At 35.4% G+C, this 17,938-nt stretch overlaps 1 protein-coding gene across 1 annotated transcript in view; it reads right to left on the bottom strand.

The window, feature by feature from the left end:
• Nucleotides 1-4,542: 4,542 nt before the first annotated feature.
• Gmcl1 (germ cell-less 1, spermatogenesis associated) overlaps nucleotides 4,543-17,938 on the bottom strand; it is a 47,116-nt gene continuing 33,720 nt past the window's right edge. Inside the window, exons 12-14 of the mRNA XM_027934532.2 lie at nucleotides 17,326-17,471; nucleotides 14,442-14,529; nucleotides 4,543-6,860 (exon numbers count right to left, since the gene is read on the bottom strand). Coding sequence (XP_027790333.2) covers nucleotides 6,732-6,860; nucleotides 14,442-14,529; nucleotides 17,326-17,471 — 363 coding nt within the window. The 3' untranslated portion in view covers nucleotides 4,543-6,731. The remainder of the gene's footprint in view (nucleotides 6,861-14,441; nucleotides 14,530-17,325; nucleotides 17,472-17,938) is intronic.

Raw genomic sequence — 17,938 nt, 5'->3', positions numbered from 1 at the left:
GAAGGGCCAGTATAGGAGGCTGAATAATGGCTTCCCTAAAGATGTCTGGCCCTTATCCCTGGAACCTATGAATGTTACCTTACATGGGGAAGGTTTTGCAGATGTAGTTAAGAATATTAAGAGGGAGATTATGCTGAGATCCAAGTGGGTCCTAAGTGCTTATATACACGCAGAAAATGTGACCACAGAGGCTAACATGGGAATGATGCAGCCACAAGCCGAGGAATATACCTCCAGCCACAAAAAGCTGGAGGAGGCAAGGAACAGATTCTTCTCTAGAAATTCTGGAGAGAGTGCAACTGTGCTGGTGCTTTGGTTTTTGCCGATTGAAATTGATTTTAGATTTCTGGCCTCTAGAATTGTGTGAGAATAATTTTTTTAAGCTAACAAATCTTTGCTAATTTGTTGGAGTAGCTTCAGGAAACTAATATCATTGGCTATGTCAAATGTAGTAGAGACTCCTTTAAAGTAAGAACTGAGAACTCTCAGCTAGATATAGCAGCATGAGGCCATTGATGAACTTGCAGAAAATTATTTTGGTGGAAAGTAGACAAAGAGATTGTAAAGGATAAAACTTATTTTTCCCCACTCCCTAAATCCATACTAGCACTGGAAATCAGGGAAGTTGCCTGATTTCCAAAAAACCTGAGAAACTTCTCAATTAGAAAAATCATACCTAACACAGTGGCAATTTAACACTGAAAGGGACAGCAGATCTGTTTTCCCAGGAACCTTTAAGCCCCTGAAGAAGTGGGCAGGGGTCAAACCATCCATAGACAGCAGGCAGTGGGACTGTGGAGCCACAGCAGGAACCCAGTGTTCCGTACTGTGAGTGGCATTGTGTCAGGGTGCAGCTGACAGGTCTCTGCACACACGAGCATTAGGATTGGAGGGAGAAGCAGATCAGTGTCCCAGGAAACTTCAGGTCATCCAATGGGCACCAGAAGTAGGAAAAATCAGCTGGGACCATGGCAAAAATCCTTCAGATTAATTTTTGAATTTCCTCCATTGGGTTGGTCAACCTCTTCCTAACCAGGATACACTGAAGGGAAGGAAGCTCCATTCTCTGTTCACGTGGTTGTAACAAAATATCATAAACCCAGTGGCTTATAAACAATAGAAACTTACTTCTCATAGTTTTAAAGGCTAGGAAATCCAAGATCTATGCTGGAAGATTTGGTGGCTGGTGAGGGCATTTTCTTAATAGAAGATGAGTTCTGTATCCTCATGTGGTGGGAGGGGATAGCTAGTGTTTTGGGGCCTCTTGTATAAGAGTGCTAATCCTATTCATGAAGGCTCTACCCTCCTAACATAATCACCTCCCAATGGCCCCACCTCCTAAAACCATTATATCAGGGATTAGGTTTCAACATATAATTTTGAGGGGACACAAACATTCAGTCTATAGCATACATCTCAATAAACTCACCTCAGTAACTCTGGAGAAGCTAGTGCTGTTGACTGGTTTGGACTGCTAAGGAAACAGAAGATGACTTTCATAGTTCCTGAAGAAACCCAACCTACTATAACCAGTGATTAATGCAGAGGTTTATTTTTCAACTTTTTTATTTTGAGATAATTATATGTTGAAATTGCAAAGGTAGTGGAGAGAGAGGTCCTGTGTACTTTTCAGCACACAATTACATCTTATGAAACTATAGTACAGTGCCAAACCAGGAAGTTGACATTGGTACCTGTGTGTGTATAGCCTTTATGTCATTTTTCACATGTCATTTTTCACATGTGTAGATATGTGTAAACACAGTAAAGATGCAGAACTATCACCACAGAGACATCCCTCATGATAACTCTTTACATCCCACCCTCTGACCCCTGGAAACCACTAACCTTTCTTCTATCTCTATGATTTTTTTTTTTTTCATTTTGAGAATGTTATATAAATGGAATCATGGGGTTTGAGATCTTTTAAAATTGACTTCGTTTTCATTCATCATAATGCCCTTAAGATCATCCAGGTTGCTATAGCAATAGACTGTTCATTTTTATTACTGAGTAGTCATCCATTGTGTAGATGTGCCACAATTTAATCATTCATCATTTTAGATTACTTTGCTTGTTTCCAGTTTCTTGGCTATTACAAATAAAGCTGTATGAGCAATTGTGTACAGGTTTTTGCATTGACAAAAATGTTCTTTTATCTAGAATAAATGCCCAGGACCTGACAAGAACAACTCAGAGGAGAAAAACAACTCTATTGCTCTGGGCCCAGTGAAGGAAATCTGCTCAGTTCATGCTGAGGTTAAGAGAGAAAAAGAGACAGACAGACACAAACCCAGAGGGATTTGAGTTTATTTAGAGAACACTTTGGGTAATGTGGAGACTTGTTTACAGAAAAACATAGGAGGCTGGTACAACCATCTTCAACTGTTTTATGTACTGTAACAGAAGACCAGAGACTGGGTAATTCAAAGAGAAAATAAATTTCTCACAGTTCTAGAGGCTGGGAAGGCCAAATCAAAGTGCTGGCTTTGGGGAGAGCCCACTTGTGTCAGGATATGGCAGAGGGCATCACATGGCAAGACAGTATATACAAGAGAGGGAAGAATGCCTTTCTTGCAATGACAGTGTTTATTCATGAAGGTTCTGCCCTCATGACCTAATCACCTCTTAAAAGTCACACCTCTAAACATTGTTGCATTGAAGATTAAGTTTCCAACACATAATCTTCGGGGGAACACAGTCAAATCATGATAGTTGGAAATTATGTCAGGTAATTTGTCAGGTCCTGTACTAGAATGGCAGAATGGACAAGGTGAGAAAGTGACTGCATTTGAGATATAATTGGTAGAACTGAAAAAACTTGATTCTGGATGCAGCATATGAGGGAGTTGGAAAAGAATGGCATCTACATTTCTGGCATGCACAACTGCGTATTATTTCTAGAAATGAGGCATATGAGACAAAATCTGGGGAAAGCAATATGTTCATGCTGGACATGCTAATTTGAGATGCCAAATCACACCCATGAATAGAGGCCAACTAGCTGTATATCTGAAACTTGGAAGAGAGATTTAGGCTGGAACTATAGAAAAAGGAATCCTCAGAATACAGATGAAGCCGTGAGAATGCAGGCTCAGGAAAGAAAAGGATCTGGAGATAGCCAGAGAAGAAACCCCCAAAGAGACTAAGGAATGGTCAGAGAAATAGAAATCAGGTGTGATGTCAAGAGAAGTTCAAGAGAACGTTATTTTTAAAGAAATAAATGGTCAATTTTAAATGTTAGGTTAAAAGAATCAAAACATACACCTTGGGCTGGGGCCATAGCTCAGGGGTAGAGTGCTTGCCTAGCACGCAGGAGACCTGGAGTTGATCCCTACCACCTTGTACAAAAAAAAAAAAAAAAAAAAAAAAAAAAAGACAAAACAGATATAACTTATAGCATTTAACTGACCTAGAGAATTTAATTTTAACTCAAATAGTTAAGTTGTTCTGACTTTGCTGGACCTAGTCCTGTTTCATATGAATAACCAGGAAGCTGTTGAGTCAGCAAGCACTGCCTCCCTATTAATGTAAAGTCTGATCACGAATAACAATGACTGATGCTGTTTGAGGCTTTTTGCACTTTGCACCCCTGTAGTTTGGTAAGAATTAAAAACTCTCAGGTTGGGGAAAGAACTATAATGTGTGTGTTTTTTTTAAACCACTGAGCCATATCCCCAGTCCTTTTTGAAGTAGGGACTAACTTGCGCAGGTTGGCTTTAAACCTGCAATCCTACCTCAGCTTTTTGAGTTGCTGGGATTATAGGCATGCACCACAGTGCCCACCAGCCTATACCATATTTTTCCTCCTGTTTTTTTTTTTTTCTTTCTTTCTTTCTTTGTGTGTGTGTGTGTGTGTGAGAGAGAGAGAGAGACAGAGGTAGGTAGGTAGGTAGGTAGATTGGTAGGTAGATAGATAGATAGATAGTTATATGCTGGGGACTGCACCCAGGGATTCATGAATGCTAGGTAACCACTCTACCCCCCGCCCTTTTTCTTCCCAATTCAGTAAAGTGCTTAGACCACAGTACTCCAATGTTTCCTTTCAGGTGACTGATAAGTCATCTATGCTTATTATTTGAACCTCTGGCTCTATTACTTTTTCTGTTCTTTACATGGGTTCATCAATAAGGTAATGTAACTTTAAACAGTTTCATCACTAATAGTCCAATATATTCTAAACCAACTATCAGAACTTTCTGCAATGATGAGAATATTCTGTATCTGACTCCCCTGTCCAATATGGCAGCCACCAGCTACATGTGGCTACTAAACTCTTCCAATGTGGGTAGTGTGACTGATTGAGTCAATTTAATTCTTAACTAAATTTTAATGGCATACTTTTGCATTTGATAGTGAAAAGTGTTTATTGTTAAGTTAATCCTGTTGAATGTCTTAGAGATAGAACAGTACACACTAAATATTTGGTTTAAAAAAAGCTAGTAACTCACTACTGTTTTGCATTTAATTTTGCCTATCTTGCTAAATTTCAATCCAAATCTATAAGAAAAAAATTAAAAAAGGAAAAGGAAAAGAAAAAGGTACATTCATATCTTTTTAATAATTCAACATGAACATATTCTCTTAAAGATCTCTTCTTTACTGATAGACAAACAAAAATAATTATTTAATGAATAAATACTTTTTTTCCGGCCATAGCAGTAAAAAAACCAACCAAACAACAACAACAAAAAAAACACTGGTAGAAGCAAGAGCTGACAAATACAAAAGCTTATATACAATAATTCATATGCTACTTCAGCTGATACTATCACTTTATTGAAAATATTCCTATTTAGGAACACTATACAAACAGTTAATTGGTAAGAAAATAAAAAGCAGATTCCTTACGTTTAATTAGCTTGCAATTACCAGTTTCTCAAATGAGAATATAAACTACTTGTGATAGAAGAAATAATTATCCTGTCTATGGATGACATAAGCAACTTGACTAGAAAAGAACCAATGAACAGGAATCAGATATAATTCCAATTTGGCCAGTTCATTTTTATAAGTGAAATGAAATAGTCAATTTTCCTCATTAATATACTCAGTTTATCTTTACTTCCAAGATTCATAAAAATTTATTCAAATAATCCAACGAAGTCTAGCATTATGTTTTTTAATGTGTAAAGGATAATGAATCTCTTATGCTGTGATAAAGAAAAAACTAGTACCTCATGAAAAAAGATGTAATTAAAGCCAAATATAAAATTAAAAAATGTAGCTTCTTGATATAGCTAAATCACTGTATTAGAAACATGTACATTACAGTTCTAAGAGTGGAGCAGGAGGCATTTAAAAGGTTCCTTATGTTAACCAAATGGACAAATTCTCAAAGGATGAAAGCAACTTATGAGCCTGTCAACATATTGCTGGGAAAAACTAATAAATTTAAAACATAAAAGTAGTGGGCAAAAATATCTGACTAGAAAGCAAAAAAAAAAAAAAAAATCCCAGGTTTAATTAAGTTTTTTGTCCACTTTAAATAAGAGCTTATTTATTAACTTTTTTTCAAATGGGCATTTTTTATTTGCACAGATACATAAAAGTGATTCCCATTTTAAAAAACATACTAAAAACATACATTAACCACAAAAGTACTTACTTTGAAAGGAAAACGAGCATGGCTATTTTCAAAATAACAACAAATACAAGAAGCCAACTTATGTAAATCATGACAAGTGTACATCTCGTTTTTGACAAAAATAAGTTCCATTTTTACATTAATGCTTTATTATCAGCTTTTATATTAGATCCTCCAACCTTATGTACATTTACTATGAAATTTCTATCAGTATGTATAACTCAAAGGCACTCAATTCAGAGATTACAAAGTCCTGAGCTTAAGTATGAAACAGGATTCTCAACTAAAATTTGAACATAAATAATTCTCAAGATCAGAGAACATGAAAATGTTTAAAACTGTAATATTTGATACATAAATAATTCATAACCTAATAATAAAAGTATACAGAATGTCAAAGATAAGACCATGTAAGGCAAAGGAATATTCTCAGAATCAAACTGATTTTTCCCTCATTCAAGTTCATTTGAAGGTCTAAAGCTGACTTTTGTTACTGTTGAAATCCCAGGAAAACTAAATGAGAAAAAAAAAAAAAGCATGAAAATACTTAAGTTTTTAAAAAAGTTCCTCAGCTTAGTCTCCCCCAAACCATGAAAAACATATTTAATGATTAAAAACAACTGTAGACTGTAGATTGGAATGATATTAAACTAAATGGGGGAATTAAAATGAGTAGTTGAAAAAAATCAAAGGACAGCTTTAAAGGCACGAATTGAAATAGCATTTGTAATTGGCTGTTCAAATTATTCCTTTAGCATTCTTTTAGCAAAATAAAAATAAATTTACAGATGGATGAGGTTCACTTAACATTAGGCAGGATCAAATTTTAATAAAAATTAAATCTATATTTTGTTGCAAAGAAATGTAAAATTTACCTACAGCAATTTTCTACTAATGCTAAATTAAAAGCATGGGTTGACATCTTTATTATGCATGGTTTGGGATGTTTTCTTGGCTTTAAAATGCTTTTTCATATATGCATAGAAATGTGACAAATGTAAGAACTATCTTCTGAATTATCTGTACAGTTCATAAGGCCTTTGTTAATATTAGTCACCTTAGATATGAATATCAGTAAGGCCATTAAATTAAAGCTGGCCTAAAAAGTTTTCAAAGTGCTACTATTTCCAACTGATGAGGATCCTCAGTTTTCTGGATTTTCTGGGTGACGATTGTTTTCAGTTCTTTTTTCTGGTGATATATACAAGAAGTTACAGCATATATATAAAGGGAAGATCAGAAGCCTGCTGTCCAAGTTCATCACCACTTGTTCCTATAAGACAGATTTGTATGTTTAATGACAACTGAATAGCAATATTTAAAAAGCCAAATTAACTAAAAAAACCAAGCTACTGAATTGAGTGAACCAAAAGAGGTAACATGGAATTAAGAGTTTGTGCCTGGAGACCAAGAGCCACAGCTCAAATCTCAAAAACTCTTGCCCACTAAATGTGTGACCCTGTCAACTGCAGCTTCCTTGCTATAAAATGGGGACAAGAAGAATAACCATTTTACAGGATTATACTGGGGATCAAATGAGACAATGTACAGAAGGTTTTGTAAAGCAGCTATATATTAAATAATAGTGGTAGTTATTTTCATTATTGTAAAAATTTCTGTCAAGTTCATATATACTTTATGGAAGAATTGGTGAACTGGTAAAGTGAACCTCTTACTTGGCTTCAGGTGGGGAAGTCATAATTATCATCATCAAGCAGGGTTTCTGCTCCCATTTAAAAGTTCCCACTGTCCCAATAACAAACATGTTACTTGTCTCCTGGCACGTAAAACATTATCATGTAAAAGCAATTTCAGGTTCAATTATAACAATAAACATGGGAATGCTATGAACTCTCTCCAAAGACTGAAGCTGATGCTATACCCAAGAATGTCAAATATAACCATTATTGATGTTACAGATCTCTTTTTGGAATCTAACATATGCTTTAGCAGCAACATTTAGCAAACAAAACAAATCCTGAGTAAAAGAAGCAACACTGAGGGGCTGGGGTTGTGACTCAGTGGAACATTGCCTAGCATGTGTGAGGCACTAGGTTTGATCCTCATGGTATTATGTAAAAATAAATAAATAAATGTATTGTGTCCATCTGCAAATTAAAAAAAAAAAAAAAAGCAGCAGCAGCAATAGTGAAATGAGAATTCCTACTTTTTAAATATTTGAAATACATTCCATACAATAGTGTGCACTAGTTTCACTATTTAATCTAGAGTTTTACATTTTTTACTGAAGCAATGAAAATGAACTAAAAATAGAATATTGATTGACTCTAGTAGGCTTAACTGAACACAGCTTCTGTGTTGTTGGAGTAGCAAGATAATTGGATAAAGATAGTTGGATAAAGATAGGGAATACAAAGTACTCCAAGTATGCGCTCGCGCGCGCGCATGCACACACACACACGCGCACGCACACGCGCACACACACACACAATCTCTGTACCCTTCAAAGTGGGAGAGTAGTATTAAAAAAAGAAAACTATTTTAAAAATAACAGTATTAGTATTAAAAAAAGACAATATTGAGACCCCGCCCCTTGCTGATTGTGCTAACAGTGTCACCAGAGAGGAATGATGTCAAAGCATAGTTGATCTTTAGATGCTTAAGTCACTTGGTCCTAGTCAAAATTTGTATCAGTAACTTGGGTGAAGGACAAATGCTTTGATGGTATGACAATAATAACCACGATTCTGTACCATGACAAAGCAACAGCTCTAAGATCAGCAGTCTGGGTTTTGAGTATCTGTAGGGCTGGGGTTGGGTGGGGCAGGCAAAAAGGGATAATTCTGGGAGAAGAAGGAAGCGAATATGGACATCACTTGGAGCCTCTAAGGGCACACCCATTTCTGAATATTAAATTATATTCATCCCCATTCTCTATCCTCAAGATGAATCTTGTTCTAGCTTTATCAAATCTTTAACTCCACCTACAGGTTCAGTGTAGACCTACATCTGCACTGAAGCACATTTAAAGTTATATGTCATTTTCCTTGTTCCATTGTGGAAATGGAAGCCGGGGAGCCCATTGATTTACAGCAGCAGACATCTTCCTAGGTTCCCAATTCTATGTTCATATGATTATTTCTTCATCTACATGTATAAATTTGTCTGCCTCTCAGAGCCTCATGCTACCTATTCTACACCATCTCTCTATTGCTTCCCCCATATCCTGTCTTATCTTTTTATAAATTCTAGGATCCATAAATCCAACTTGCTACTGTAAGGTTTTCACAGAGTTATAGAGCAAGTCAAATTGAAACAACTGACTACTGGCTGTTATCTATTTCTTCCTTTCTGGGTAATCTATGCTTTCACTCTTATAGCTTGCCTTTGACTCCCCATCTTAGCTCTCAAATATCTCATTCAGTTAGTTTTTTTGGCCCACTAGATACCAGTGGTTCCTATCTGGGTATCCATCTTGTTGTATTCTCTTAATTCCTATGGGTTATCTCTTCCAGTCATTATTTCTAGCACAGGCATTATTTGTAAACTCCAGGCCCATTTACCTACCAATCTATCAAATTTTCACATTGATGCTCTCAAATGTGCCCTAAATTGAATTCACCACCTCTCTCTTTACCATCACCAACACTTTAAGTAATATTTAATCTTCCTTCCTATAATTCAAATTTCAGAGAAAAACCACTACTATAAATTGAGTTGCCCAAGTCAGAAAATCAGGAGACATCTTTCACTACTTTTTCTCATCCACACACAGTTAAACACTGAATTCTGTCAAATGTACTTTATTTCTAGAACTCATCCACATTTCTTCATCTCCACTCTTAAGTTAAGGTTCTCATCATTTTTTATCTGGATCATAGCAACATAATCATTTTCTGTCATCATCATGTCTCTGATCATTCTTAAACATTGCTGAGAGAACCTTCTATAATGCAAATTAACATTCTTGTGAAACAGTTATAAAATAATTTTACAAAAACCACTAGCTTTCCCATGTTATCAAAAATTATTAGAAGAGATTCATGTTGTATTAGCATATATAAAATATTTATTAGCATTATAGTTTTTGGAAGTATACAGGAACCATGTGAAAACTAAATTCTAGAGAGAGATATAAGGAAGATCTTAGTTTATGTGAGACTATCATATGCCAGAGGGATATATCAGTTTCCCACAAACTATTCTATATATACAGAAAACAAAATCCCAACATGAAATTTGACAAAATGATTCTACCTCTGATTCAGGAGAATAATAATATACAAAGAATTCAGGGACTGTTTTTGTTTTGTTTTGCAATACTAAGGATTGAACCCAGGGTGTTTTATAAAATGGAGACAAGAAGAGTACTACATCCCTGGTCTTGCTAAGTTGTTGAATCCTGCCTTGAACTTGTGATCCTCCTGCCCCAGCCTCTTAAGTTACTGGGATGACAAGCATGTGCCACTACGCTCAGCCTTCCAGGGATTATTGGGAAAAAAAAAAAAGAAAGTGTTTTTTTATTAGGTATTAAAATGTGCTTTAAATTTAACCTAATTAAAACAATGCAATATTGTTTTTATAATAAAGAAATCAATAAAACGCTTCTAAAATAAAAGTAAGTTTATAGGGATATATATGCTATGGCTTGATTGATACACCTGGTACATTTCAGAGATATCATCAAACACTCTAATGTAAATCAGAAAAGGAGTAGGAAAAAAATACAGATGTCCATGTATGCCTAAGAAGAATGAGGAGGCCTAAGGATCACACTAAAAGAAGTCATTAAAGGAAAAGATTAATAAATCATCTTAAAGACTGAAAAGATAAATGACAAAAATGAAAAAGTCAACCTATCACAAATGGTATTCTTCACCTATATGAGCTGTTAAAAATTAGCATGAAAAATGAACACCTTAATAAAAGATTAAAAAAACAATATAAACTGTCAACTTACACAAGATGGTAGTCAAATAAACATACAAAACACAACTATACCAGTAACAAGCAAAGAAATAAAAATCAAACCTAATATAATTTGTTTTCACTTAAGTTACTAGGGAAAAGATTAAAAAATTATAATACACTATACTGGGTATACTCTGTGGCTGAAGGAAGTGTTATGTGGACAATATTTTTGGAGTGCAATTTTGGCCATTAGAAAATGTATATATGCACCATTTGATATGAATTCCACTTCTTGAAATTTATCTTTAAAATTTCAGAAATGTACAAAGATAGAGGTATATTTCTTTCTTTTGTCTTGAGTACTAGGGATTGAACCCAGTGCTTTACCACTGAGCTACATCCCTAACTTTTTATTTTTTATTTTGAAAAAGGGTCCTGCTAAGTTGTTTAGGTCCTTGCTAAATTGCTGAGGCTGGCCTTGAACTTGCAATCCTCCTGTCTCAAGTCTCCCAAGTCACTGGGATTAAAGGTATGCATCACTGTGCTTGGCAAAGATACGCGTATCTCTTAATAAGAAAAAAGAGAACAACTTTATCCAATAAGGAGAAATTACTTAAACTAAGGAACAGCCAAAACATCTAATATGCAGTTAATAAAAATAATGTTATAGTTATACATTTATTGGTAAGAAAAGCTATGTATAACAAATTAAAAAGAAAAAAAGTTATCAATTACTATCTCATTATCTGATGCACACAGGTTCTCCCAGCCTTGGGTTCCAAAAGAGGACTCATTCTTTCTACTAGGCCCAGGTTAGGTGAGCCCATTTTGTCTCTTCCCAAGACTTAACCACTAAGTCATCATGAAATTCCCCTGATACTGAATGTAGGCTATGTAGAAGACAGAAGACAACACATATTATTCACTGTGGATGTCAAGGCTGCAAGAACCAGATCAAACAAAGAAGCTCTGTGACACTGACCTGGCCAAGGTCAATACCCTGCTCAGACCTGATGGTGAGAAGAAGGCATGTTTGACTGGCTCCTGACTGTGATGTCTGAGATATTGCTAACAAAATTGGAGTAATCTAAATAAAGTCCCAGCCAGTTCATTTTAAATATATATATATATATATATATATATTTTTTTTTTCCCACCATCAAAGCAGATTAGCTGGGTATGTGGCACATGCCTTTAATCTCAGCCACTCAGGAGGCTGAGGCAGGAGGATCAAGAGTTCAAAGCCAGCCTCAGCAAAAGTGAGGTGATAATAAGCAACTCAGTGAGACCCTGTCTCTAAATAAAATATCAAAAAGGGCTGGGGATGTGGCTCAGTGGTTTAGTGCCCCTGGATTCCCACCCCAGTACCAAATAAATAAATAAAATAAAAATTTTTAAAAAGCAGGTTATAAAATAGCGAATAGATCCTATTTTGAAGTAACAATGTCAGCCATGATGTATATATGACTTTAATTTCTGCTTATTTATGCTTTCATGCTTTCTATTTTTCCTACAACAAACATCCATGACCTATTAAAACATACATATGGAGCTGGGGTTGTGGCTTAGTGGTAGAGCTCTTACTAGAATATGTGAGGCACTCGGTTCAATTCTCAGCACCACAGATAAATAAAGTTATATCAATAAGTAAAAGAAATACTTTAAAAACCCACATATATACAACTCCCTAATTAAAATCCTTCCCAACTCCATCTATAGTCCATCATGTGTTGGCTCTCTTTGTATTGAACTCCTCCAACCCTCTTTGAGTTCTATGAATGAATCATGTGTACCCTTCCTCTATCTCACTCATTTGAGGCTTGGTTCAGGTATCCATTCACTTTTCAACTTTTCCAGAAAAAGATTTTTTTTCCTGAGCTGTCTTCCATTCTCTCCCTTTAATAACCATACATACCCTCAACCTCATACTACCCTCAGTATGGGCTAAAGATTTCTCCCTCAATGTTACATGCTACTTTGAGCTTATCCTATGATCCATCCCATTTATACCTGTCTACATTAGCACAGGCTCTTCCTGTTTATTTCCTTCACTATTGCGTAGAACCTAGAACAAGGTAGGGACACAATGTCTGCTGAATGAACAAATATCTTGGTCTGGTATTTTTGCTTTTCTGATTGCTTTAAGTCATCACTATTTATCTATCTATGTATCTATTTAAATAATTTTTTATTTATGACTTAAGTTCCAGGTAAAGGGCAGTCATTGTCCTTTCAGTTTCAGAGGTTTTGGAAGGACCAATAGAGAATTTCAATGGAGAAAGATTTTAATTTTCTCATTATGTATCTGCCTTGAAATGGTCATTTTCATATACTACCTACCTCATCTCTGTCACTAAAGTTTCAACAATGGTTGAAGAACCTTCTATACAAATGCCATTTTGAAATTCTCATCCACGGCATGTGAGGTTACTTCTAAGGTTCCTCGCAATGCTAAGAGGATTCCATGATGGTCTTTTTGGTCTAAGGAAAACTGCTATTTTCTCAGAATTTATGTGAACTATCCAGGCTGTAAATCCTTTCATTATACCCTTTGAAATGTTAATTAGGTTTTTGTTGTTTTTGTACGGGGGATTGAACCTAGGGGTGTTCTACTAGTGAGCTACCTCCTCAGCCCCCCTTTTTTTAAAAAATATTTTTATTTTTTAGTTGTAGTTGGACACAATACCTTTATTTTATTTATTTATTTTCATGTGGTGCTGAGGATTGAACCCAGGGCCTCAAACGTGCTAGGCAAGCACTCTACCTCTGAGCCACAACTCCAGCCCCAGCCTGTTTTATTTTTTATTTTGAGGCAGGGTCTTGAACCCAGCACTTCGCACATGCTAGGCGAGCACTCTACCACTGAGCCACAACCCCAGCCCCCTGGTTAGTTTTTAATAGAAATAAACTTTCTCAATATTTTAACACTCTAATTTTACTATCTGAAAATAGTTTACCTTGTTATAATATTTTGAAACATCTGTGTACACGTGATGTATGAAAAAAACAAATGAACTTAGAATTAATTTGGAGAATGTTACAGATAATCTGTTATAAAATTAATGTGCTAGAGAAAAATGTTCTTTTAATGTTCAGGAGCTATGGAGACACGCTGGATTATTTTTAAGATGTCTATCATTAATGTACAAATAAATACACTTAGAATACAATGTATCAAGTTCATAACTTTTTGAAGATATTCAAGATAAACAATCATTTCCTTATTATCAGCTTCCCCTGCCTGTCAAGTCAAATTGTGTTTTGTACTTTCATTTTTGTTGGCCCAGTTATGCTTCTATAGATACAATATCCCTTATTTGAAAGGCCTGAGACCAGGAAATGTTGCAGATATTAGAAAATCTGCAATATACATAATGAATTATCTTGGGGATGGGACCTAAGTCTAAACACAAATTCAATGTTTCATATGTAACATACACACATAGACTCAAGGTACGTTTATAAAATATATATATATATTTTTTTTAAAGAGAGAGAGAGAAGAGAGAGAAAAGAGAGAGAGAGAGAGAGAGAGAGAGAGAGTTTATTAATATTTAATTTTTAGTTCTCGGCGGACACAACATCTTTGTTTGTATGTGGTGCTGAGGATTGAACCTGGGGCCACACGTATGCCAGTTGAGTGCGCTACCACTTGAGCCACATCCCCAGCCCATTATAAAATATTTTTAATGATTTTGTGAATACAATTATTTTGCTGTCAGACATGTGTGGCACTCAACAAATTTCAGATTTCAGAAAACCTTTGTGGATTAAAGGTTTCTGGATTAAGGATACTCAATCTGTAGTGGGATCAGCTAAGTGCAGAAGTGAATGTAGCACTTTCATCTTTACTTAAAAAAAAAAACAAAAAAACTTTCAAACCAATCTTTAAATCAAATATTGCTTTAATGTCAATTCTATTCTCAAAAGAGGATTCAAAACATGAATATTATAATGACAACAGAAAAGTAATCAAACATACCTGATCCTTTTCAAGTGTAAGTATTTGATAGCCAGTTGTTCTACTGCATATTAATTTTCCACTACTGTCAAAAGAAGCCAAACGTAACCTGCAATTAAAAAAAATAAAAATAAACAGGAGATATTTTAAACACAGATTAATTTAAGGAAACCTCCCTCACTTTTTTCTCTTCCATATTCTGTTTTTTATTTTATGAGAGACTTCAAAGTCTTTTCAGACTATAAACTGATTCCATTTGGGTTTATAAACCTATGCTGTATACATATGTGAAATATAATTTGAAAATGACTTTTCAAAAATCTTTTTTTGGGGAGGGAGAGGTCAGAGGATATAAATGACTTTTTATTATGGTAAAATACACATGATTTAAATTGTTCATTTAAATCATTTTTATGCAGTCCTGTGGCATTAAATACACTGATAATGCTCTGCAACTATCACTATGACCCATCTCTGAAACATTTTCTTCTTCTCCAGCTGAAACTCTGTACCCATTAAACACTCACTATTTCCCCTTCCCAGCCCTGGCAACCATATTTAATCTGTATGAATTTTCTTTTTTGTCAACATATTTTATGTGCACCCCCTCATATTTTTTCTTGGTGTACTAGAATGATGGGACTCACTGTTATACATTCATACATGCACATCATATAATAATATAATTTGTCAATATTATTTCTTAGAATTTCCTCTTTCCTTCTCCTCCTCCCTGGTCCCTTTCTACTGGTTACCCTTCTATTTTCATGAGATTCCCCTTCTGTCTCTATGAATTTGTCCACTTAAAGAACCTCCTATGAGTGGTCATACAATATTTGTCCTTTAGTGACATGCTTATTTCACTTATTATTATGTCTCTGAGGTTTGTTCAAGTTTAGCATGTGTTAGAATTTCCTTCCTTTTAAATACTGAATAATGTTTATTATATGTATGTTACCACGTTTTAGCCATAATCTGTCAATGAACACATGGCTACTATGAATAATGCTGCTATGAACATGAGTATACAAGTATCTGTTCAAGGCTCTAATTTCAATTCTTTTGGGTATACAGGCAAAAAAGGAACTGCTGGATCATATAGTAATTCTGTGTTTAAATTCTTTGAAAGCATCATAATATTTTCTTTCCTTTTTTATAGGGGGGTGAGGGAGGAGAGCATGGGATTAAACCCAGAGCTTTGCACATGCTAGGCAAGCACTCCACAACTGGGCAACATCCATAGTACACAGGATTCCAATTATTCTATATTGTTGTCAACACTTATTTTGTTTTGAATAATAGCCCTCCTTAGGGTGAAGTAATATCTCCTTGTGGTTTTGATTTGCATTTCCCTTAGCATTTTTTCATGAGCTCTTTAGCCGCTTGTTTATCACGTTGGAGAAATTTTATACAAGTCCCCCCTTTTTTTTACAATATTTTTTTCATCAGTGGACCTTTATTTATTTATATGGATTGCTGAGAATTGAATCTAGTGTCTCACACATGCTAGGCAAATGCTCAACTACTGTGCTATGATCCCTGCCTACAAGTCCTGGGGATTGAACTCAGGGCCTGATACATGCTAGGCAAGCCCTCTACCACTGCCTTTGCTCTTTTTTTTTTTTTTTGGTACCAGGGGATTGAACTCAGGGACACTGAACCACTGAGTAACATCCCTGGCCCTTTTTATATTTTATTTAGAGATAGGGGCTCACTGAGTTGCTTAGGCCTCGCTAAGTTGCAGCAGCTGGCTTTGAACTCGTGATCCTCCTACTTCAGCCTCCCGAGCTGCTGGGATTACAGGTGTGTGCCCAGTTCCTTTCCTCATTTTTAAATTTTTTTTTTTTTAATCATGTACATATAGAAGCTGTTCTATATGCATTCTGATTAACTCCTATCAGACATATAGTTTACAAATATCTTCTCCCATTCCAATGCTGATAGTGTGCTTTGATATACAAAAGTCCTCAGTTTTGATGAGGTCTAATTTATCTATTTTTCTTTTGTTGCCCATCCTTTGGATGACCTATCAAAGAAACCACTGCCTAATCAAATGTTGTAAAGATTTTACCCTGTTTTTTTCTTCTGAGGCCAGGTCCTTGTGATAGCCGGTGCTCTACCACTGAGCTACTTCTCTAGCCCCAGTTTTAACTCTTATTACCAAATAAATGTGATCCACCTTGAGGTGATCTTTATATATAGTATAAGTATGAATATACGATTTAAAAACAATCTGCTCTCTGGGCACATGTGTCCAGCAACTCAGAAGGCTGAGGCAGGAGGAACCCAAGTTCAAGGCCAGTCTTGGCAACTTAGTGAGATGGTCAGCAACTTAGTGAGACGGTCAGCAACTTAGTGATAAGATCTTGTCTCAAAATAAAAAAATAAAATGGTCTGTGGATGTAGCTCAATGGTGAAGTGCCCCTAGGTTTAATCTCTAATTCCAAAATAAATAATTAATATGGAAATAATCTGTTCATTAACTATTTCCCCATTTGTTAGCCTATAGCATACTCTCCAGTAAAAGGCTGCCAGTTCATCTGTCAGGCAAATCTGGATATATATCAAATCTTGTAGAAAGTTAAGGATAATATAAGACATATTGGTAGAAAACCACCTTGCCATATTTCTAGTTTGGATATTTTATTTACTAGCCATAGCAACAAAGCTTCAAACTCAAGTTATCAGTCCTCTATCATTCATATTCCAGCCTATTCATTCTAATATACTAGCTCTTTTGATTTTGATTATTAATAATATATTTCACAGAAATGGAGTCTTACCAGTTCCTAACACTTTTGCATATTCTGTATCTTACTAAGTTGGTATAAATTATCAAGGTTTTATTTTATTTCTTCTATTTCCTCTGTAGTGAGGAGAGTGGAGTAGGTAAATCTCATCCTACCTAAATGCTATGCTCCTTCGAGGTTGTAAACTGACAGATCCGCTACATGGCTGATTCAGTGTATTGCGTTTGAAAATGATGTACCGATTGGTGTAAGTTACAAGTAGGTCAAAGCCGAAGTTAAAACCTGTCCATCGCCAGCAGTACTAAAGACACAAAAGAGAGATTTATTTCAGTTAATCACATTAGCAAGTAAAAAATAAAAAGTTCAAAGTTACTTTTTTTCCCTCCTAACTCCAGGTATTTCCCTCATGGGAAGCACTTTTGTCAGTGCTTTTCTCTTAAGGCTTTCCAGAGAACCATATACCTAGTCAGAAAAGCAACCTTTATGACCATAATTCCTTAAGCTGCTTTCCTACTATGGCCTCTTTATGCTCTCCATACTGCAATTCTATCATAAATAATAAGGTTTTCACTATAATTCTAAGTAATATTGCTTACATACTGAGAGTCCAGATGGAGGCAAAAACCCATTAAAATCCACTTTACTTTAAAAACACTCTAATACCTCAAGTAATTAATCAAACAGACACATGACTGGGTTATTCTCAATACCATCATAGGGTTGTAAGTTTGCTTATTCTACCAGCTAATTGTTAGTAAGAGAGGTAAG

This window comes from Marmota flaviventris, chromosome 14 (genome assembly GCF_047511675.1).
Source record: "Marmota flaviventris isolate mMarFla1 chromosome 14, mMarFla1.hap1, whole genome shotgun sequence".
Taxonomy (NCBI): domain Eukaryota; kingdom Metazoa; phylum Chordata; class Mammalia; order Rodentia; family Sciuridae; genus Marmota; species Marmota flaviventris.
This window is presented reverse-complemented; position numbering and strand designations above follow the sequence as displayed.